Source organism: Acyrthosiphon pisum, chromosome A2 (assembly GCF_005508785.2).
Source record: "Acyrthosiphon pisum isolate AL4f chromosome A2, pea_aphid_22Mar2018_4r6ur, whole genome shotgun sequence".
NCBI classification, from domain to species: Eukaryota; Metazoa; Arthropoda; class Insecta; order Hemiptera; family Aphididae; genus Acyrthosiphon; species Acyrthosiphon pisum.
The window spans coordinates 91,859,629-91,885,568 of NC_042495.1; the positions used below are offsets into that span (position 1 = coordinate 91,859,629).

The 25,940-nt window shown below is 33.0% G+C and overlaps 1 protein-coding gene across 1 annotated transcript in view; it reads left to right on the top strand.

Moving 5' to 3' along the window:
* Window positions 1-5,604: 5,604 nt before the first annotated feature.
* The window catches only part of LOC103307731, a 55,914-nt gene continuing 35,578 nt past the window's right edge, over window positions 5,605-25,940 (top strand). Inside the window, exons 1-2 of the mRNA XM_029490016.1 lie at window positions 5,605-5,790; window positions 6,136-6,360. Coding sequence (XP_029345876.1) covers window positions 5,605-5,790; window positions 6,136-6,360 — 411 coding nt within the window. The remainder of the gene's footprint in view (window positions 5,791-6,135; window positions 6,361-25,940) is intronic.

Below are 25,940 nucleotides of genomic sequence, written 5' to 3' on the forward strand. Positions count from 1 at the left end.
ATACTAATATCGTATACTGTGGTTTTGTGTACTGTACGATGTATAATATTTGTCCCGACGACAGACGCATATAATAACTCTGCTCTAGTTTCGTCTATCACCTTCACACACACCCGTCGCAAGATGGTCGTCGGTCCTACTCCATTACAGTTTTTTAAGTCCCCCAAAAACCACTTATAATATTATGTCGTTTTGATATATCATCCAAAGTCGAAATCAAACATTTTCGGCGAATGTTCGTTTTATATAATATAACATTATTGTACTACGCTAAAATTCGACAGCTATTATGCAGTGGTCATTAAGTGACATTAACCATCGGCCCGCACTTGAATCCACAAATAAATAAAATATAAAAGTACTTATCGTATATGTGGCCAAACGGTCGAATCCAGGACGATTTCATAGTCGATCCTCTTTGTTAGAACTTATTCATTATTGTTAAACGTTTTGCAGATACAATAGCTTGTTAAATACCTATTTTGGATTAACCAGCTGTTCGTGTGAAATGGCATTTTCTCACATGAAAGTTACATAAAAGCTGAATACCGCGCTAAACTTTCAGGTGATCATTTTGAGTAGCGTCTTCGTTTAGCAGTTAGCGACTTTTACCCAGATTATATAATTAACTGGAAATGGCATGCAATGGCACGCTTCTATACACAGTACACAGTATGTATATTAACAGTAGGTATAATAATATATTAATACATTTTGAGATTATTTAGACATTTAATGCATGATTGCACGAAACACTCAATTTAGATATAATTTTATTTTATTATTTATAATATTGGTAAGTATGTTTATTTATTAGCAATATAACATTAAGAGGACGTTACACGGCCATTTGTTATTTCCGTCTTACAAGTGCGCGTAATATAGCAAATTTACGCTCAGGAGAACGCGTTTAGCTCCGTTTAAAGTGAATCTACGCCTATTGTGAAACATGATGGTAAGAACATTATCTGTGTCTGTATGTGGGTTTTTCATACTCACAACCCAATTAAAACTGAATTATCGTGAAAAACTCACACACAAACACAGATGATTTTCCTGTACCGTCAAGATTCATTATAGATCAATTCACTTTAATTTTAAAAACAACGTAAATTTGCTATGTCGTGCACATATAAGACGGAGACAACAAATATCTGCAGTGTAGTGACCTCTTAATATAAGTTTTTTTTTTCACATTAGTCGATCCTCAATAATATATTCCCAGTAAATCATAATCAAAAAAATGTTGGCCACCCCCCGTATAATGCGGATATTAACCTATATATTATGATATATAACCCATATGATATACAAATCCAAAGTAGTCCTGTCTACTGTAGATGCATTCGATTTTGAATATCTGAATACACTGCCGGTACGGGGGTAATTATTTTTTAGGAACTTTCGAGAGGAAAACGAAACACTATAATATTGGTTGTGTGGTCTGCCGGTGCTGACAAAAATTCCTGAAATTCCATAAATCTACTTACATTTGCTTACAAATAGAGAACTACAACTTACAATGTAATTGGTGAAAATTGAACAAGGTTGGGGGACAGTGTGAAGTTAGCCCCCCGGGTTATAAACGGTCATAACGTCGACCAGATGAACTTACAAACTCTGAAAATCCACCTACATTTACTTACAAATAGAGAACATACATGGGCTGGGGTGGCAGTTATGTCCACTAAAAGTCCGCTGCTTTCGCGATACAACAGAAAACTATAATATAGGTGTATGAACAATCTGTGTCGCGATTGTTGAACGGCCCTACAGCCGTTTACAGCTTCCCAGCCGCTAACCTGCCGTATAATAGGTATCGTTATAATATTATAATATTATTATCATTCCGCGTGTTTATTATAATGGGCACGCACGCTCGTCGCGTCGGCGGTCACACTTCCATCACACATCATCTGATACGGTGTAGGTATATATATATATTTTTTTTTAATACGATATAATATTATTTTCTGTGAACACCGTCTCGGTATAATACTATGATATAGCCCAGATACGGCAATGGTGACACAACCACTCGGCGATAATAAGAACCCACTCACGTTTTATGTATTATGCCGAGCGTTCTCGCCGGCAATTCCATTTTTGGTGTAATTTATTCCGGTTGTGTGCAGTATACGCTTTGCCGCTACATATCATCATATAATATTAAAATATGCCTTCGCGCGTTTATTCGTTTAGTCGAATAATTAGCCGGCCTACAAATCCAAATGACGACGGACTCGCACTCGGCACGTCATCGTGTATCTGCACATAATACATATAGGTACTGGTATTATAATTTTATTTTAACGAAATATTCGCACGAATTACGTCAATGTTGTTATCAACAAATAATTATATACTTATATAATAAATTTAATCATTATATGCATAGGTTACCAATAAGCCAAACGCCGAGAAGTGTAAATACTAAATTGAATAAAAACTTGGTGACTTTGACAATTAATGTTGGGTAATTTGAAATGTTCAACTTTTCTGGCCACCTAATCCAAAAACAATTTAATATCATATACATATATGTCGGCTTTGAAAATAAACAAATTGTATAAATCTATATAATTAATTCAAAACGATAAGTGAAAGAATTCTATTAATACATACTAAAATTTTAAAAATCTAATATATTACTAAAACAAAAATACTGTGTCAAAATTCTGAAATACGAGTAATAATGGCATGGATGGTAGGTATTTATTTAAAAAAAATATAAAATGGCCAATTTGTAAGCCTAATTTTTAGACAAATGTTTAGAAAAATGTTGATGGTAAAAAGTAATAACGTTTGTTCAAGTCAAGAACTTTATTTTAAAAAAATTGTTAAAACATTATTATTTTTTAGGAATAAATAAATTTGAAACGTAATAATTGTTTCCAAAATATTCTTTTAAAGAACCTTCTTTTCTAACCTAACCTGACAAGTATATTTCTTAAATTATTTACTATCCATATCATTTTTATCATTTTTGTCATAAGTTTAACTAGACAATATCAGTTTTTTTTTTATTATATTTATCAGGTTTTTTGTTATACTTTATAGAATAATTAATGGTAGTTACTGGTTAGGACTGAGATTATACTTATGACGTTTTTTATTATCAAACTGGATATTATGATAGTAACTGCGAAAAAAGTCCTTTTGAAAAGTTCACGGAACATGATATATTTTCTCGTGGCCATAAACATTTTAGCCCTCCTAAATTAAAAATAATAACAAAACTTATGAACAAATAGTTGCGATTTGGAACAGACAAACCGGAAATTCACCACAGAGAGAGAAGCAAAAAAATGTGATAAAACGTCAGCTGTTGCAGATCACGGAAGAATGACACAAACTTTACACCAAATGACCACGACGACGTTGTACGTCCAATTTTATTAAACTGAACATTTGAAGGAAAAAATCTTGGTGATGATTTCGTTCGCAAATTGAAAGTGTGTCCAAACGTCCCAAATAACTTCTAAACATCCCGCGGTCAACATTATATTATTACATGAACATATATTAACTAACTTCGAAGGACTCGCTTAGGCTTAGCTGGATCACATATTTTGTCTTCGTCTATATTATATATAAACCGACGATTCCCGACCCATATATCGACGCTCGGTGGCGGTTTCAAGGTGGGGCCCGGGGGACATCTAGGTTAATAAATTGTGCCATAATAAACTAACCATAATTTGGTAGGGTTAATGGACTGTGGAATGATCACAACAACCTGATTTAATATTTAACTTCTGTCATACAGTTTGTGCCAAAAGTCTCGTATCACTCTAAATCATCTAAATGTCAAATCCAAGAGTTGATAGATATGATTTTTTTCATCAGCAATTTATGTGAAATGAATGACAAAAAATTGCAATTTTCTCATTGATTTCTTATGATAGCTCCCCCCCCCCCCTCTAAATATATTTTTGTTGCCTCCTCACAGACAATTAATACTTAAGGTGATTCGCGAGGCTTTTAAGAAATAAAAAACTGTCACATTCTGTAATATATGCTTTAAGCACTTAACTACTGCAGAATACATATACATATTAAATTTATATTTTCGTATATAAATTATAAACTTAAATACATTTTTTTGTACAATAATAGAAAATAGGTACCCAGGCGATATGCGTATTCATGTATAATCACCAAATAATCGTGATATTTATTATTTTAATGGCTTACGACAGTAACGTGTTTCCAAATTGAACACCGATTATAGATTACAAAAACTTACCCAAATATAATATATCCGACTTCAGTCTGTCCGAAGCTACGAGATTACAGCTTGGCTGCGTTCATTCCTCTAATATAAAATTCAATGTTTTTTCTACTTCGTTTTAAATAATATTATTATTACAGAACTTAGAAACTTGGATAATGAAACTCGAGCTAAGATGCCACCAGAAACAATACTACTAAAAGAACTCTTCGAAATCAACGGTCAAAAAATAATTTTGAAGACATTCAGATGACTGTATAATCGAAGGTAAGAATATGAGAATACTATACTATTATTTAGGTATATTTTTTTATTGATCAATATAAAATGTATTATTATTTAATTATAAGAAATTAAATCGTTATAATAGTTGAATAATATTTAATTGATTATTGCTACATATACCGGTTTTCTAATATTTCTAAATATTAATAATATAATAAAATATAATATATTATGTAATTATGAAAAATAAATGTTGTTAAATATTTTTTAATTTAGGGTAAAAAACCTAAAGGTGAACGCAAGAAAAAAGAGAGATTTCTGAAGAACAATGACGGGTCACTGATAACGATGGAAGGAGATTTAGCCAGAAAATGGGTAAACTATACTTTGAGAAGTTGCTAAACTGCGAAAAGCCAAGTGAAATTTTCCCTCTCAGTCGGAACACCATGGTTTCTGTAGAAATTATCAGCTTTGCTTAAGGCCGTCTTTAGAGGAAGTCAAGTACCAGATACAAAAGTTGAAGAATCACAAATCGTCTGGAGAGGACGAGATAGTAGTGGAATTGATAAACAATGGTGGAGAAGAACTGACTAAAAGAATATGGATAATGATCATTAAAATATGGGAAACAGAGGAATTACCGGAAGACTGGAAAACGGCAATGATATGTCCCATACATAAGAAGGGAGATAGAAAGGACTGCACAAATTACCCGGGAATTGCACTTTTAAATGTTGCATACAAAATATTTACTAACTGCATTCTATCAAGAAGAAAAGAGACATCTGAAAATGTAATTGGAGATTATCAAGGGGGTTTTAGACCAGGCAGATTGACAACAGACCAAATTGTCATTGTCAGACAACTTATACAAAAAACATGGGAGTTCAATACATGTTTTGTTCGTTGATTTTCAAAAAGCATATGATAGTATACATGGAGAAGGTCTAACTAATACACTGGCAGAGTTCCATTTCCCACACAAACTGATAAATTTGATCAAGACAAGTATTATGGAAACGTATTTTAAGGTCAGAATAGGAAATATAATATCAGAACAAGTACAAGTACGAACAGGTCTAAGGCAAGGAGACTCTTTATCGCCTATATTATTTAATATTGCACTGGAAAAAGTAATAGGAGAAATGAATATGGGACAACATGAAGGAGTAAACCTACAGGGTCACACTATAGGACTGTTAGCATACGCAGATGACCTGGTATTGATAACAGAATCGCAAAATGAACTTAAGTCGCTATTCAGATTGCTAGAAAAGTCATCGGCAAAAATATATTTACTTATCAATGAAGAGAAGACAAAATATATGGTTGTAATGAGGCAGAACAACGCAAGATTAAGCCCCTCCCTAAGTATAGATCAATATAATTTCGGAAGAGTAGAGCAGTTCAAGTATCTGGAGACAATACTAACAGAAAATAATAATACAGCAAAGGAAATAGAAGCGAGAATAGAGGCTGGAAACAAATGTTTTTTTTCGGATTAGCGAAAATTTTAAGCGATCCCTGTCAAGAAACTTAGAGAAACAATTATACACTACCTTGATAAGATCAGTGCTTACATATGGAGCAGAGACTTGGGAAATTCGAAAAACTGACGAGAATAGGCTCATCTCTTTGAAAGAAAAATTCTGAGAAGGATTTTCGGACCTGTAAAGGACAGTGTAACTAGTGAATGGAGGATAAGGAAAAACGAGGAATTAGAATTACTGTACCAAAAACCAAACATCGTTGAAGCAATAAGAAATAAGAGACTACAGTTGGCAGGACATGCCTGGAGAAACCAAAACCCATTAATTCGTACAGTCCTGGAAAAGAACCCTACAGGAAAAAGTCCCATAGGAAGACCAAAAATGAAATGGGAGGATGTATTGAAGAAGGACGTAGAATAACTAGGAGGAGGAAGTGATTGGAAGGCACGAGCAGCAATTCGAGAGGGGTGGAAAGCTGGATGTATGATGTGATGGTCCTAGAGGCTGCCAACACCAAAAAAAAAAATACAATCTTCCCCTCTAAATATATTTTATGCTCTCCTCGCAAACAAATACTTAAGGCGATACGCCAGACTTTTAAAAAATAAAAAATTTCGCATTCCTTAATATACATATGCTGTAGGTAACTACTGAAGAATAGATACAATTGAATATTAAATTGATATTTTAGTATATAAATAATAAACGTATATACAATTTTTTGTAAAATTATAGAAAAAAATTACCTAGGTGGTGTGCGTATACATGTATAATCACCGAATAATCGGGATAAGGTCGATTTTTTCGTTACAAACGAATACTCAGTAGCAGTGTTCGGATTAGATAAGTATTTTTTTTTTATCTAAATAAAGATAAAGCAACTCAAATGAACTCTTAAACTTTTTATACTTTTTTTAGTAAAAGAATCATGTAAAAGTAAATTATTTTGTATCCTTGAAAAAGTAAAACGGCTTGGTATTGTAGGGTCACCATAAAGTTCAGTGTATAACTTTACTACTGCTGTTACATTATTACTGCACAGTATTATAACAACATAACAGTCAATAAATTATATTATATTTCAATTTTTTTGGTCATTAGGCACATTACTGAGTGCCCTCCCAATACCTGTTAGTCTCCGCTTATGTATATATTATCATTAACCAAAATTATTTATTGTAACAAATGTGTATAAATTGTAATTATATTTTAATAAAAAAAAACTAGGTTTATATTAAATTGAAATATCATACAGTTTATTGACTAGTTATAAACCATACGTATATTTTTATAAATTAATCATACCTATTTTCCTGTACCTATTGTGTTACCTTACTATTTATTTTAGCACGAAGATTTATTATGACATCAACTATTAAATAGCTTGTTACTTTTAAAACATGCACACCTGCACGAGTATTATGTTTAGTGGTTCTGTTCTGTAGGTCCCATAAAATTGACTTTCGGTACTCTAAATATACCGCATTGAAAAATGAATAATTTCAAAATCAACTGGTATATTTTTTTAAAATTCATTTTATTTAAGATCTAAAAGTACTGTGGCGAACGGGCCATCTTTTGTGCGCCCCCGCCAAATTACGTTTTAGGAACACGCAGGTAAGTTGACGTGTTGGGTGACCAGTTAATGAAATCAAAATAATGATTAATCCGATGATCAAAAGTTTGATAAAACAAGCGTTATAAATTTTAAAATATTAAGTTCCTCAATTTCAAATTATTTTGATCAGTGATAACAAATTTATTTTCAAGAAACAAAACAATGTAATATCATAAGCTGTTTTCATAACCAGATTTATTAACAAAAAACAGTAGATAAAATCAAATATTTTAAGTCGTAGATTGAATGACACTCATTCTTATAATTTCCGTGTGTGTGTGTTAAATATGATATTAAATAGTAGTGGTCCTCAAAGTTTTTTTTACATAATTGGTGGTCAGCACAACCAAAAAGGTTGGAAACCACTGAACCATAGACGCGTAGCAATAACGAATCCTGAAAAGCTGTGATCTGCGATCGGATCTGTTCGGCGGCGAGAAAAATCCCATTCCCGCCGGTCGACATCGAACCACGAGACATTTTAATAATAATATTACCTATATATTATTATTATGATACGTCTGCGACGCCCATGCACAATGGACTACAACAACTAACAGGCCTCTGCTTTCACAGCTGCGATGTACAGCGCAGAAGTCGTTTATCCCGTGTAAACAATGGTCGGCGGCGGCGGATCTCGAGTGCCAAAACTGACTGCGTGGTACATATATCACTGCGTTGTGTACTTGCGTCACACGGTCGTTATATACGATTATTATTATTATTATCGTTGTACGTATATACGTCGTTATTACCGTATGGTATTATATTATATTGTTATATTTTACGAGTAAGGGGAGACGTTTCTGTCTGCCATCTCTCTCTCTCCCCCTCTCTTTCTCACCCCCGCTCTATTCCCTATATACATGCACACACATATATATATGTATGATAATATTATATCGTTATCATAACATAACATGAAATGCCACCGCCGCCGATCGTTTCAATTAGTCCGAGACGATATGCGCACCTATATAATATGATACCTGCTGCAATCGTGCCGAGGAATTCGAAACGATATCGTCCTCCCCCTAATTGACCGAAAACTAATTAACTGTCCAGTCGTAATTTTGTAAAAAAAAAAATAGGTACATAAAATACACTCGACGTACCACACGTACCACTATATATACCACACACACACACACACGAGGATCTGGATTCTTTTTTAACAATAATTTACTGCGAACCTCGCGTAATTAATCGTCGAGGGAACGACGCCGAACTACGCACCACCCAACGACGATAAACCCGCGAGCTCGTTATACGTGTACCGCAGGATCCATCTCACATGGCAGCCGGTACGCGCACACTCGGTCGGTCGTAATAAAAACGTCGTTTCGTAGCGGTAAAAAAAAAAATGCAAAAAAAACTCAAATTGGATTTCCTCCTCGGAAACAATAAACGTCAAGTGGGATTATTGTCCGGCGGCGGCGGTGGCGGTCACTGTACATAGCTATATATATGTATTATAATACATATATGCCTAACCTATACGTTTAACTGCCGTCGTCCACTGAAGGGGTGGTGGACGAGGAGTATACCTATATAGCAGCCGGGGGACGAGCTGCTGCGTTGGGAGATCGGAGGTCGATTCCCCCGATGCAGCAGCAGTTGTCTCCGCTCAGAGCGGGTCCAATAATATCGTCTCTCCGGGGCGGTCGGGGGTGTTTGGTTCGGTGGAAGCAGCAAGAGTGATGAAGAGTGGAGGTGGGTGCAGCTCCTCCGGCAGCCGAAGAGCCGACCGTTTTTATTACCCGGCTACGACGACGACCGTACTCGCATAAAACCGCGCGTCGGCCTGGGGAGAGGGTCAAGGGGCGGCCGGCGAGTATATTGCAAATTGTTTTTCTTCGCAGCAGCCATAACACACACATACACGTGCAGTCAGTACTGTACACGTATCATCCTACGACTTATACACACGACCACATAATCGATTTCCGGTGCGACGACGACCCGCGCGTATTAATAATGTTTTATAATTTTTTTTTATATTATGAGCGATAGGTATAATACACCCGGTCGGCAGCATATTACTGCAACTACAGCTATAACGTGATATACATGTACGACATAATATACAGCTACTAGAATATTATTTGCCGACTAATATAATATTATATTTACAACATTATTGCGATGAGATGTTACGTAGGTAATAGATGTAAACCAGCCAACAGAGATGGGTATCGTCTCCCCGCAGCGTTACAATTTAAGGATTAAACAAAATATGTTTTATTTCCTGTAATTTTCAATCTTTGACATTAATGTCGGACATCTCCCGCTCATGCTTATAGATGAGACGGGTCGGGGGTCTGCACTTACCGGGAGATGCAGACTCTGCAACACCGGACCAATTTCCGGGGTCATATCGTACCTATTTTTATTAGATTTACTAAACCAATCGGGTTTGTTGAAGTACCGGACTTTTATTAAATTTAACTTACACAACGTTATAAATATTTTACTATATGATACTAATCTACAACCGATATAAAATACTTACTATTAGTCTGTAATGTTTCTAAAAAAAGTTGTTAATATCGTTAATCCAATAAAAACATATTTGACTCTTCCAAATATAAATATTAATATGTTACTTATTGTTTTTTTTGTTAGGGGAGGGGTTGGGTGAGAATGGGACACTTAATAATGGTTGATCCAAACTAATCAAAATATGGACAAATTGTATTTTTATGTACAATATCTTTGGAAAATGAAACATTTAAGAAATGTTGGATTTAGTCGATGTACTTAAATTGTATGTAAATATATTAATATATAATGTTCTATAAATAAAGCATCTCTAAATTTATGAGTCAAAAAAGTTTTTTATACCTAACTATATACCTACCGTTTTTATTTACATGAAATTGAGTTTTATAATACTGTTGTCTTTACCGTTCATATCTTTGGTAAATAAACTAAAATTCAAACAAACTCTAAATACCTACGTTTAATTCAAACACTTTGGTTTTTTTGTATTTTTATTTTATATTATCAATCACCTACCGTAAAGTACGATTGACCGTTTTTGTTTTGTAGTAAAAAGGTATAATAGCAATATAATTTCAATATCAATGAACAATAATTTTACATATTATAACTGTAACTCCATAAATTATATTAACAATATATTATATTATACAGTTTGTTGTCCTAACTCTTAATATTATAATTTATGTATTTTATTTATTACAACTGCCGTAGATAAAAAATTTGATAGAAATAAAATTGTATATTTAAATTTATTTTCTGTTTTTAAGATGGTTGCTAAAACACGAAAAGCATCTCATCGTTAATCATTTAAAGTAGGTACCAAAGAAAATAAAAATTATTCATACTTGTAATATGACTACACCTTGAGAAACTATTAATGTATAGATAAAAAACAGTAAAAAAAAATTCTAAACAACATTAGTCAAACTTGATGGTTTTATAATGACCAACGTTTTTGCGTTTCTATTTATAAATTTATAAATTGTTTAAGTATATAATAAGAAGCGTACCTACCTATGTAACCAGATTTTTTGGGGGATAGCAACACTTTCATAAATTAATTATTTTCTGTTTTTTTTTTTTTTTCATTTATTTAAGTATATAATTGAAATTCATCAGTTGTTATATTCTCACGTTGCATTTCATGTGGAATAATCTAAAATATATGAAACGTCTAAAATGCAATTTCGGAATAAAAACATAATAATAATATCATTCGTCTTATTCGGTTGGTATAATATTATAATAACATCGACGATAGTGTGTTTCAAAAAATGTCCAACGTTTTCTTTTCAATAATAATTACACACACACACAGCTATAAGGCATTATATAATGAAGATCGCGTGCGTTCAAAGTTTCAGACGCCTACCGCGCACTAATATAATTGTGATTGAATCTGTTTTCTGTGTAGCATGTACAAAAAACGAAACGAAGAAAAATAAAGCAATTAGGTACCGGCTATTACGTTATATTATGGTCATTTTTATCGGCAGTATAAAAAGTGATTTACTGTTTATGGCGTTTTACAGTCGTCCATCACAATTTCCGAGTACGTCCGTTCTGCCGTAACACTTTAACGCATTAGCAATCGGTGGGGTACCATAAACACAGTTAACATAAAACATTTTTCACGACTGTATCCCTTTCCCGGGCCGGCTATGCACACTTTACATTATTATATTACAAGCCGGTCGTATAACACTATAACATTATTATGATGAATGGATATCATCATCGTCGTCGTCTCGAGACCAATATCATACGTATAATAACAGTGTGCAACTGCACAGGTACGTGTGAGGCGCTTTTATAGGAGCCCCATACCATACGCCATCGACGATATCAATATTGCTGTTACAATTCATCATTTTCATCATCGTCGTCGTATAGTAATAATCGTACGCGCCGACCTTTAGCGGCTCGTCTCGATTTTTAAGCATAATTTTCGTCGGCCGGGTGTGGTCTATCGCACCGGCGCCATTAACACGGTCATTTATTTACATTTTGAAAACGTGTTCGCATGCCCGTAAATCCGCGAGAAAAATTGAAATTCGTCAGAGCAGAAAATAACGTAGCTATATATACAATGTACCCGGGTACTCACATTTTTGAGACATTCGGCAGTGTTTTATCGTCGTCATTGTTTCTCTCATCCGCTTAACTGCGTCGATTGTATTGATGATCCACAGTTTCCGCAGATAACAAACCTATGACAACGCACGAAAGTCATCGTGCTTATGCACTCTCATCGCTTTGAACTTTGAGTTACCGCTTATCGGGTATACCGCGAGCCGAGTCGACTGCATTGTAGGTATATCGGTATATATTATTATTTCGGGCCCTCCACGCGAACACGCCGCCCGCACCGCTTCCGGATCGATCTAATTAAGACGGTTTCCGTTACCTGCGGCTGTATATAACGCGCGTTTTCCGGAAGCAATTTACCCGGCAAGAATCGGAACGGTCCGGGCGGCCCGCGCCGGGATAAGTATCCCCTTCCGTGAAATTCGAAAAGCCCCGGCGCCGACAAATTACCCTCGGCCCATAAACCCGGCTCGCGCGCCCCCGCAATAATTTACGGTTTTACCGACCAATATATACGCGCATAACACTATGTGTACGCATTTACCTATATATATATATATATATTTATATATACAAATATACCTATGTACATTGTTATTTTCGCATACGCGCTCCTATTTTCATATACATATATTATATTATATAGAGGTAGTCGTTATATTATATTGGACCGCCGCCGCGTTACCGAAATCGCGTCGTACCTTTCGTATTGCCCTCATCGTATATACGAGCAGAGAGCCCGCGAAATGGGTTTTTCGCAAACAATTTTTTTTATTCCTGTTTGGAAACGATCGGCACCCCAAAAATCCACGACGGGACTCGACACCGGCTTACGGCGTGATGCGACCCCCACCCCCACCCCACGATCGGCAGCGATACCTCCGTCGTCGGGCGCGCATATATATCGTAACGGGATTTACTTGTACCTACGATACGACGACGACGACGACGACGATAATATTATTTAAATGTATTATCATCACGCGTGTGCCGACCGAGGAAACTATATACCGCGTAATGGTGCGTGTGCATCGAGCACCGATGACCCTATCTCTGCGTCTGTCGGCCGAGTTCCTAACCGACTCTCCGAAGAATGTAATTTGTATGTTAATGGCACATGCGTCCCACACGCGGCCGGCCGTCTCCTCCTGCAGCACACACGGAGCCGCTTTTTTTCTTCTTTTTATTTTTTATTTTTAACGTCCGCCCGAGGCGGTGGCAGCGGCGGCCGTGTGCGTACATAATAATATTATTATTACATTATAATATTAGTTTCGCATTCTCGTCGAAAGTATCTATTTACCTACACTCGTCGTACCCATATATATAGGTACACGATGATATTATAATAACAATATTAAAATATTGACCGCGTGCGTACCGGTATTTTTCTAATTAATTTCGTCGCGTTTTTTAGCCACCCGCCCGCTCCACCCGACCCGACGCAGCCGCAGCAACATCTGACGAATATTGTGTGTTATCAGCTGCTATAATATCGTCTCGTTTTTTTTTTTGACGAAATGTCCAACCGACATCGTTTCGAACTGGAAAAAGTATTAATAACGATAGGACTTATACATAATATATTATTACCGTGGCGTGCGCACAGAGCGCGCGACGGTCGTGATATACTTATGATACAACTATAATGATATACATTATGTGCCTACCTATTATAATAATATTATACGGAATGCAAAACACGAAAAGCACGTGTAGTCTGCAATATCGGACTTAAAGAAAATGGCCACGTACATTATAAAGGATTCGATAAAATAATTATTGGGGGGTAATATCATTTTCGTATTTAAATAAATATTTTTAAATAAATTGCCTCGACAATTTATTACAAGTAAATTACGCATAACCATATGAAGTAATTGTAAGTAAATACCTGTCTATAAAATTCAATATCCAAATTTTGACTGACTATATTTATTTTCTAATAATTATTCATATCGATCGATATAAAACTTTTTGAAAACAATAATGCAAAGATGATTATACAACATTAATTTATGAATACTACCTACTTGGTTAGTATTAATTATAGGTAAAGTCGATGCACTCATATGACACATAATTCCTGAAATAATTATTAGATGGAACGATTTTCCATCCTATACTTTTAGCATCTATAAGTAGAATAGCTAAAAAAAAATCGTGAGGGGCCGACTCCGGCAGGGGCCCACCCGGGAAAGTGTCTATTCAAATGTCCATTTAATATCGTACGCTCGGTTCAATCCACCACTGGCGCACAGCGTACCTATATATATAATGAAATGTACACAGATCGTTCAAACGAGTCGCTTAGAAATTCCATATAACTCCTGCGACGAGGCACCGTGGCGAGACGCCGACGACGATAGTATTATTATTGTATGATGTTATTGTGTACTTATATATAAACAATATTATTAATATAATTATAATAGTTTGCAGGAGCGCGCGTGTCCCTAATATTAAAATATACGCGTATCGGATTTAATCGAATGGTATATACCATAGTTACCTATACGGATTAGGTGCATCATAGTATGCGCGGACGACGGTAGGTATATATTATCGTTCTGATGATTAATAATATGACGCGCCGTCGCAGGTTTCGGACCCGGGCGGCCTTCGTGGCGATTTTTCCGATTTCCGAGAGCCGCACCACTATATGCCGAGGCACATAAATTATGAATGTGCCGCATACGTATATTAAATTATATTATCCACCTACCTGTGGCCTGTATTATAATATAGGTAGGTATCTATAGTACATATACGTGCAGCAGATATCGTATAACGTTTTAAACGACGGCCGCGAGTGAAAGGGCAAATCGTTATTATATTGTTGTCCGGCCGACGTCTCCTGCTTGCAGTGCTGGACCCGATGTATACGCATAATATATAATATAAGTCCTGTAATACTCTCATGTCTTCGTATTTGTGTATCATAATGTATAGGATATTATATTATACCTTTGCCGTGTACATATACATGTGCGTAATGCGTATTATTATTATATGTGTGCACACACACACATCTATATATATTAAATGAGTAGTGGTAATAACTACAACACGTTCGCTGGCCTCCCGATTTTCCGTAATATACACTTATAAATTTATAATAGTTTTTTTTTTTTTTGATAATTGTTAGTAATTATTGTTTAGTACCCGTATTACTACTAATGATGCTGTACTTGCCGTTGCTACTTACAAGTCACAAGAGATTTCGTATAGGTAATAAGCTGCTTTTGGGAGATCGCACAAATAGGTTTGTTAACTACAGGTATACCTACCTAGTCGAAAACCATCCAACAACCAATATTTTATTAGCGAGCATAGCTGATGCACTCACCGAATAGGTACATAATATTCGTAATAGGTGTATCTACATTCTACGATGTTATATTATGCGAGGATAAAATAATATTATTAAAACAATAATAATAATAATATACGACCGTGCTACAATAATATGTTATAACAGGTACAGTACGGATCGAGCACTCCTTCATTTACATAGTCGTATTATTAAGTCGTTTTAATGTTTTTTTTTTTCCAACAGATTGTTGATGAGTGACATTAAAGCGTAGTAATAATGCATCAAATTAAAATATTAATATAATATAGAATACGTGTTAACTACTTTTATTATTTTTATTTTTAACGCCTTTAAAGCCAATTTAAATCGTTTCAAATAAAGTATTTAATATTATGATGACTATAAATAATTATTATACTCGTTTAAAAATACGATTTAAAATTATGTATATTATTATACCTACGCGATACATCAACGAATTACAACAGTTTAATAATAATATTACAATTTAATTAAAACTGTATTTAATTAAATCGAAAACTATCTTATAAAGTTTACCTATCTAATCAAACGTTATTCCACCGCATCAAATAAGCCTTCGTCAAAAAAAATATCTACTTAGGTGTGTCGACTATTGTTTGTTTGTGTTATTACTTATTTGACCACAGCCTTAAACCAAGCAAACCGAATACCAATCCAATTGAGTTACTGAAACCATTTTAATTTTAATTATTGGATGTTGTTTTTATTTTTGCCTGTTAGAATTACCGTGAAAGTTTGAAGTTTTCAGAACAAAGAACTTGTTTAAACAAAAATTGTCACAATATGTAATTACATATAATCAACTTCAAAGCAACAAATTATATTATTATGCTCGTGTTAGTTTCCTTGACAAGCATGAAAAAAAATGTATATATACATTATTCAATCAATAAATTGAACTGAGAATTTTTAATTGAAGACGCTATCTTTAAATATATAAAATATATATATTTTCTAGATACATTTTGTATTAATTTTAAAATAACTCGTTACTATAATATACTTATGCTAATTATTCTAATATTGTAATACGAGAATTAGAACGACCAAAATATTATATTTACCGTGTAAACTCATACACCCATGAGCAAGAAGCAAACACACTGCAGATGAAAAGTGAAAACCAACAAAATGAAACTATTAATATATAATTAGTAAAATACATTTCTTCGCACAAACTTATCTAAGAAATATAATGTAAGCCATAGGTACATATATCTTTTTAATAAGAGAAACAAAGTATAATGTAGGTATATAATATGTATATAGTTTAGTCTGTGTTGAAGTTTACAACTCTATTGACCAAATTATTGAGCATTTGAGCAAATACAAGTAGTATTAAAGATAAAATATTATTGACATGTTTTTAGTTCAAATTTAAAAAAAAAAATTGTGTTGTACAAGTAGAACAAAATGACAATAACATTTTACAGTGGTTGGTAAGAATATATTTCTAACATAATTTGTAAACAAAACAATATTAGAAGTGTAAATGAATTAATAAATTTAAAAAAAACTACAATAGAGTGTGACAATAATATCACTAAGTGAGACGTAAGTAGGTACTCTAAGAATTGAAAAATAAGTGATGCCAAGTCTTGAATAATGATTTTGATGCACAACAATGATCAAAATGATATTCAAAAACTTGCAAATAAATTTTATTATAATAAATTATCCCAATATTAAAAAAATCTAAAATACTCCGTTTTAATTTCTTGAAAGTTTGCCATTTAAATTTTTAAGAATAAATCATCAATTTAAATACAATGAACAATTTTAAATGATTAGTTTTTTTGTTAAAATTAGGATAACATAAACAATTGAGTTTTTATTTAACAATGTATTGTATTATGATAATATACCGTATTTCATAATTGACATTTTACTATTCAACCAATAGTTAAAATTAAGAATGCCTACATATTATATTCAAGTTGTTAATTTAAGAGTAAGTTTTGTGGGAAATTTGTTGAAAAGCAGGCCTTTCTACATTAAATATAAAATATTTAAATTTTGATTCATTGATAAATAATAGAATTATAATAACCAAATATAATAAATTACTAAGTTTATTCAGTATAAAGTATTTCAGACTTTGGTTAACTGTATTTAACATTTAGTTTAAAACGACTCATATACTTTTAAATATGCGATGTTTTAAATGTAAATTTTTTATTCGAGACAATGTATAGCATTCTACATTCTATAATTGTATTCAATTTTTTTCTTTCTTCGTGTGGGTACCGTAAACTTTCCATTTTAAATTAACCATATATTTGCATTTTATTTCTAAATCCTCTTTAGTATATTAAACATTTTTAATTATTTAAATGTGATGTTCAAATAAAATTGCGTTGTGAGATTTTATAAGAAAATGTTTTTTTTTCCGCGTGACAAGAGAATAGTCTTTTTGTAATAAGTTATTTATGCCAGAAGAACTCCTAAGTTCACCGTACAAGTCGTTATTGGGTAAAACTTATGTTTCAAAATAACTAAAATACATTATTATAATTATGTTCTGTTCATTGTCGTTGAATGTTAAATCGAATATAATTTTTGTTTTGTATTCTTGACATAGTCATTATTGGAAGCGAATTGCAGTGTAATAATCCATTTAAAATCTAGTAGATGTTTTATGTTTTTATAGACATACAATTATTGTTTAACAAAGTAAATTATTCGTTTAAATATATTTTATAATATTAAATTGAACGCGGGGGGTCGGATCCGTTATATGATATCAAATTCGGTCCTTTGAAGAAAAAAATGTCTGTTCAATAAGGTACGTACGTCGTACGTACTTTTTTAGCAAATAAGTTCAAATAAGGTTTTTAGAAAAAAAAACAAAAATGTCTGTTTCGGTTAATACCAATTACTAAGCCCGACCAGTTTGAACCTAACATATGGAAAAATACAATTTTTTTAGTAGGAAATATCAAAACCTAGATTCCTCAATTTCTGGTACTAAATTATTTATTAGTTCCCTATTAGTTTAAATAAAGGTTCCGGCGAGTTTCTGGTTCGTAAATCGTGTTTTTTCTGCACTATTCCAAATCCTTCGGTCCCTTGTTATATACTTCAAACAACAGGTTATAAATTTAGGAATCATTTTATGTCGTAATACCTGCGATAGTGCGATGAATATAATAATATTGTAATTCTAAGCAACGGCACAATTTCCGGCAAACCGCGGAGTGCAGCAGGCGAAATTCGTCCACAACAAAATAATTATATAATTTCCGTTATATTTTTCAGACGAGCGAAATCGTTACCCGTACTCGATACCTATTAAAAGTATGTACTGACGTGTTTTAACGATTAAAAGTGACTAAATAGAAAGAAATATCACGGCGGAGAACAATACGAATGAGCTTGAGTGCCATATAACACTTATTAAAAGTTCAAAGTGCACCATTGATTATTATTATATTTCGCGAGGTGATTTACCATTAACCACCATTATGGTGGTTAACGTTGTCATTTGTAATATATTATAATATATTGTACCTACATAGCCGTTTATAATGTTATTCGCATCTGATATTGTATTTACTAGTTATTTGGTATTTACTTTGGTACATATGATAAAGACAAGTTACTGCGTCACGGCGAGTACTATAGTGTGTGTAATCGGAAACGGTTTTGATGAGTTTAATAACATTACGCGATTTGTCCATTTTGTAGTGTTTGTGTCTGACGTGTATGGGTTCTCCTTTTGACAGAAACAGTAGCTATTATATAGTGTAACACTGTTATATTAAATTCGCTGTGACACAAATAATTATTATTCCTATTACTATTATTAATTTTCTGCACGTTCTTATAATGATAATATGCATCATATTATTATTATTGTACATTTATAAATCTTTTGCGATCTAAATTAATATAAACAACACGTACGTACACGTTAGAAATAAAATATAATATAGTGTTATACTTCGAAGACCTGCGGAATCGATGTAAAATACCTGATAGCCATGCGAATTCGTTTTATATGAGTAGCCACTAGTATCGATCGTAGATGTATATACCATATATAGATATATACAGAGTGATTCCCCAAGCGTGTTCACCCCCATTTTTAAGCAATATTGTATTTATTAAAATTCTGATTTTTAGAATTCTGAAGTATAATTAAAGAACATAATAATATTTTAGATACTTTGCTTGTATATAGGAAGAGTACTTACTGAGTGTCTGTGGCCATATTTTAGTGATTCTTTTTCAAATAAGATCTATCTTTTGACTATGAATAATTGTTAAGTAGGTTATTATTTTTTAAATTTTGAATTATCTTAATATTGAAATTCAAATGAATATAGTTTCTGAGTTATATTTTAATTAAATGTACCATACTGATAAGAACCCTTGATACGTCGTAATGATTTTATATCAACTAAATATTTTAGTTTAGTTCTTATTATACTCAGACAATATTGTTACCACCATAAGATTAACCATTAACCAAATTAATTTTAATTACTATAACTGTTCTATATTACATCTATAATATGATTATGGACTTTTATTCTATGCTTAGATATACATTAAGTTAAATTAAGTCGTTCGAGTTTTGGTTTGAATACATTACAGTTTAAAATAAATAATGCGTTTTGATGGAGGTTATGTTAAAAAACAGCGATTTTCATTTAAAAAAAAAAAATAAGAAGTTTATGTCGACACAAGAAACTCTTTAAATAGCATGCAAGATGAAAGTATTTTAAAATATGGTATTTAAGTAGGTACCTATATGGTATAACTATACGTTTAAAAATGCAAGAAATCAGAAATTGAATAAATTCATTATAAAAATAGAAGTGATAGCGTGCACATCACTCAGCACAATATATATTATAGCTATAAATAATATCCTGATAATTAAACCTCATAATTAAGATTATAATACAACCTAGTATAGACATTTGTTTTTTTTTTTATTAAAACCTTCTATATCATGTAACACCTATTTGTAAAAAAAAAAAAATGTATCTTATCCCAATGGCCAAGCTGCCGAGGGTTATTTCTTTAATAAAAAAAAAAAAAAATATCCTGATAAAATACCAAACTTTCAAAGACTAATAATTTATAAATCTGCTCTAGTTTTATATATATAAGTACCTGTACGTTTTCGCGATTGCCATCATTATTATAAATTATAAATTGTTGTCGCTTGGTGTGGAGCGGTCCGTATACTCAACCGCGGAAACGCTCTGAGTGTTCTTAACGGACAGTGTTGCTAGCTTCCGGATGGGTGACCACCCGGGATTTTTAGAAACAAATCTTTGCCACACATCCAAACGTGTTTCAACCAACGGTTCTTCCCCCTACAAACAACATGCAAAAAAAAAATAGCTAATGACCATAGAGGCGAGCTTATGCTCAAAAAAAATTATAGTTGCGTAGAATACGCTATAATTAGATTTATTTTACACATTTTACACATTTTGAACCGTTGCGTTGACGCACATCTTTTACATAAATTTCGACCAAGTATTATGCTAAGTCTTATACGATGTACCAAGTGTGTGCTTGATAACACCGAAACTAGAAAGGTTCGAATACGAATATAAGTGTTACTGAGGACATATATACTGTTATAACTTAAAATATTATAGAGCCTCCACCGTCGCTGTTCCACACGGACAACCCGTGGGCCGTGAGTAAAATATTATTTTTAGATGACGAGAATGTTCGAGTACGATAAATCAATATTCGCACAACGCGCTCGTATGTATATAATATATTATATACATTTTATAATGCTTATTTAGGGTTTGAGTTTATGGTTTTTCAACCGTTCTCGTCTCAGCTCCGAAGACGATGCATTTTAGTGTTCCAATAATCGAAAAGCCTCGGCCGCTGAGAAAACGCTCCAAATACACTTTTCTTTTTCTTTTTCATCTCTCATCTATATAATTGAAAGTATGATGTTTTCATCGAAAACTGAAATTAATACCTATTTAATAGTAATTAATATATAATACCTAAGTCACACGAGCGTAATAATAATATACATATACACGCCAAAATGTGTATTGCGTCTTAAAATACATACTGCATAGCTAGGTATGTATTTTCATTTAAAATAATGCAAATTGTAAAGTGATACGAAAACAGATAGATACAAACCAATAAGAATATAAACGCGATAGAATTTCAAAAGCAACATTTTACCTTATTATGGGTATATTTTGTTATAAAATGACGGAAAGTAAAGTATTGCGTTATAGCCTATAAGCTGTGTAGGTACCTAAAGTTATTGCATTTAGAAAAAAAGTACGTTCATGAAATATGTATAAAATGGTGATAATTAATTGAGAAAAATAATCGTATAATAATATGACGACTGAACAACGAAGTGACGTTACTAGTAAACATATTAATTAGTAATCGCATGCACTATATAATGAGAATATTTATTATACTAGGTACCTATTATAATATAGAATGTTTTTAAAATCGAAATCTCAATGTAAGTATAGCTCGGTCTGTGATGTATATAACTGACCACCCGGAGGACGTTTGGTATTCGTCTCGACCTATATATAGGATTTTTCTTCCTCCCGGCGGACGCTATTATATACGATTTCGGTATCGCAGTGAACCATTTAGCCACGGATGGATCACGGAATCGTTAAGATCGGTCGTCGCGTGAGCTGGAGCAGCAGCAGTGGCGAGATAATCGAGCCGCAGACGACCCATAATTTATATTATTATAATATGCATAATACGGTCTGCAATAATAATAGTATAACAGTATGTCGGGTTGCTGTGTAATAAGTACAACCAGGGTACATGGGATCGGAAACGTTTTCCTAAAAGAAACGATTATCGACTACCGCGTCTTATAATACTATTATATTATAATATGCGTTTATATGCTATTATATACACAATAATCGGTGTCTTTATACACGACAACACGCGACGGACGCGCTTAAGACTTATACCTAAGTATATCGGTGCATAAATTACTATCAACATTACACACTGTACATTATAATATTATAACGCGTGTTACAATATTTTAATGATATATAGCAATACTCGTGTTGTGTGTGTGTACACATATAATAGCTGCTACAGAGGTGGACGACGTTTATGATCGATTAGACCGAGCGCGTGATTTTACCCGTTTCGACCGCACGTGATTTCCCACGTTTCGGCCGGACTCGGAGCACACCGTCTGGGTATTTTATCACGTGTAGTGGATGAGAGAGAAGTCGGTTCGAAAGACGAATGTGTTTTCAATGTTCATAAAAAGTTTTGAGGTCCAAACCTCCGAGAAACCACCCTGTACGCGGTGTGTTATGATAGTAATAGTAATAATAATAATAATAATAATGCGCGTTTCAGAGACGTTGCGCGCGTTATTGTTCTTCTCGAGAGCATTTTCAAGAGATTTTTTATTATTTTCATTGTAACGTGATTTTGCGTAGGACGTCTGCTGCTGGTCTGCCGATCTAAAAGTCTTTCTCCTCCGCGATTCGAAACTTTGTTCCGTTCCGCGCGAAAGAAGAGTAACCATCTGCGACGTTGCACAACTTGTCACGCTTTTCTTTTGCGCGTATCGCGTGACCTACTCTGACGATGGTATAAAATATAATTAAAGTTTCAACTATATAGTCAAAATAGAAGTTGATATATTTTTACAAATCAATACGAACCCAGCTATTATATATCAAATAAAATTTGAGACATTAATATAGGCACGCTTAAAATCTCGGACCCTGTTAAAAACACAATAATATTTATTATTGTTTTTACTTTTATTATGAGTTACTTTTTCCTGCAAGTCACCGGTTTTTCAACTTTCAAACAATTTTCATGTAATATGGATAGGTTTTTGTTTTTCATGTTTTTTTTATAAAAAAAATTTTCTTAGACTATTGTTGTTATTGTTGTTGGTACCTACGAGTTCGGACATTCTGAAGCATATAATACAGACGTATCAGCTTGTAATTATTGGTACTTAGCTCTTTAGCTATTGTATACAATTTAAGTCACATACAATACTATAGTTGTATGTCTACATCACATAATACCTAATAATAATATATCCTATCCGGTACACTGGAAACGTGATATATCACGTATTATTTATTGTTTACATATGCGTCGCTATTAATTTACAAGACTCATCGTTTCGATTTCTAAGATTTGTTAAACGTTCGTGACCATAATATTATATATACATATAAAATATATAATAATAATATACACGCATGGCCCCGACTCATGTCAAACGCGAATACTATCGGTTGATGTTTAAAAAAAAAAACAAAAAAACAATAATATATATTATTAAATATTAACGAGGATACGACGATATACATAACAACAATAACTGCGCATACTGGTATATTTCAAAGTATATAAATAATAAAATATTGTACACGATAATATTATTGCCATCGTGTATCCGTTTCGATTTAATTTATGCGTGTCTATACGTATTATACTCACCTACGCGAAATAATAGATTTCGTGAAATGTAAGTATTATAATGGATATTGAACGAAAAACGCAGTCATCGTTTAGAACATCGCTCGTGGTTATAATATTAAACTGTGTAAAAGAGCCATTTGTGTGTGTGTTGGGTCAACACGTTTTGCTTTAAACGATTTTCAGCTATATGATAATAATGTGATGCATTATTATATTAATGTGATCGTGCACGGGGTTCATGAATTCATTTAACGAAGTGAAAAATGAGTTGATATTCGTATAATGTATAATATTTATGATTAAGGTGGAAAATATAATATAAACCTATTATAGAGGAGCGTTAAAAACCATATTACTAATTTCGAATCAGTGTCTAAAAGCCGACTGTATATTTTATGATGCGGTTTACCAATAAAATCTTTTGTTGTCCGGCGGTAATTATTGTTTACGATCCGAAAAGATCGAAATGCCCGGAAGAATTGGATTATTTTACGACTTACTACCTACATTATTTTTAGCACAATCGGATATTTTCCGAGAAAGATTTATTAGCGACCGCTGAATAATTCGAATAGAAAATAAACCAAAAAAGGAGATGCTGGAGGAGAGAACGTGTTGACGGCGGCAAAATCACATTCTTTCCTGTGAATTATTTCCGACGTCAATGATTTGAGTTTTGTTTTGAAAAAAAAAAATTAAAAAATACTATAACTAAACGGTGGAAAACGTTTTGAAAAAGATATTGTTTTTTCTAACGTTCATTAAAATAAATTTCTCTCGATCGACTCATATCGCAAAAAAAGTTATTAAGCGCACGGCCGGTAAGTACATATAATTGATCATAATATATTGTTAGTTATTATAATAAAAATTGTTTATTTTGTAACCATAAATAACACGAACATAACATAAAAAATTAATATCATATCGTGGTCACACATCACCTAAAAGCATTAGCTTGTAATGGTGAAGGTGATTTCACAAAAAAATAAGTTTAAAATTATATAACATTTAGAATAGTTAGTTAAGATTATATAATTATTACATATTCTATAGTATACTGCAATCAAAAAAATTCCTAGGTAGTTGAAGTTAATTAAATAATATATTATAATATATACACAGTTATTATTTTATTGATACCGTCCAAAGGCAATATTGTGCACCTTTAACAATATTGTCAGTCGACCCCACCGAGGAATTCGTATATACTATAGTATACAAATACGGTGGCCTGGAAATCAGAAGAACAAAATCTTATCGGTCGGACTTTAATCGCGTGCGATCGTCGGGGACGAAGTGGTCTGTAATCCGGGAGTCAACTTTCACGGGTAAATCGTATTTAAGTGCGCATTCGTGTTAACGCGTCAAAGCGGTATCTTACTCGAACAAATATTCACTTTTTTTTTAATTCCGTCTCGAGTACCATCTATGGTCAGATGTTGACAATTACTGCGGTGGTATTATAATATATATTATAACACAAACTCGTGTAAGTATTTGTGTACGCTGTTGTCTTATAACACAGAAACGATTTTAAACTGTCATTCTCTCCGAGAAAAATGTTAAATAGGTAGGTACCTACCTATTCGAAACTTATACGATTAAATCGAAATTTATACAAAACCAACGCGTAAGAAATCAAATTTACACAGTTCATTGAAAATCGTCACGATCGCTATCTCTGAGTTACTGAATTTTATATTTTGTTTTATTTCTCATTTAGTATAAAAACTTACAAGCACGCAATAAAATAAAATAAATGTTTATATACAATATGTTATGTACTGCAGTATAAACATATGCTATAAATAATTATATATACAAAATACGATCTGAAATAATACTAAATATTTTTAAAAAGCGAAATTATTGGGAAGTGTTGAGCTCTATTGCATATACCATATGTGTAGTTTTATATTATTTTAATTGAACAACAATGTTTTTTAATGCGTTTAAATTATTAAC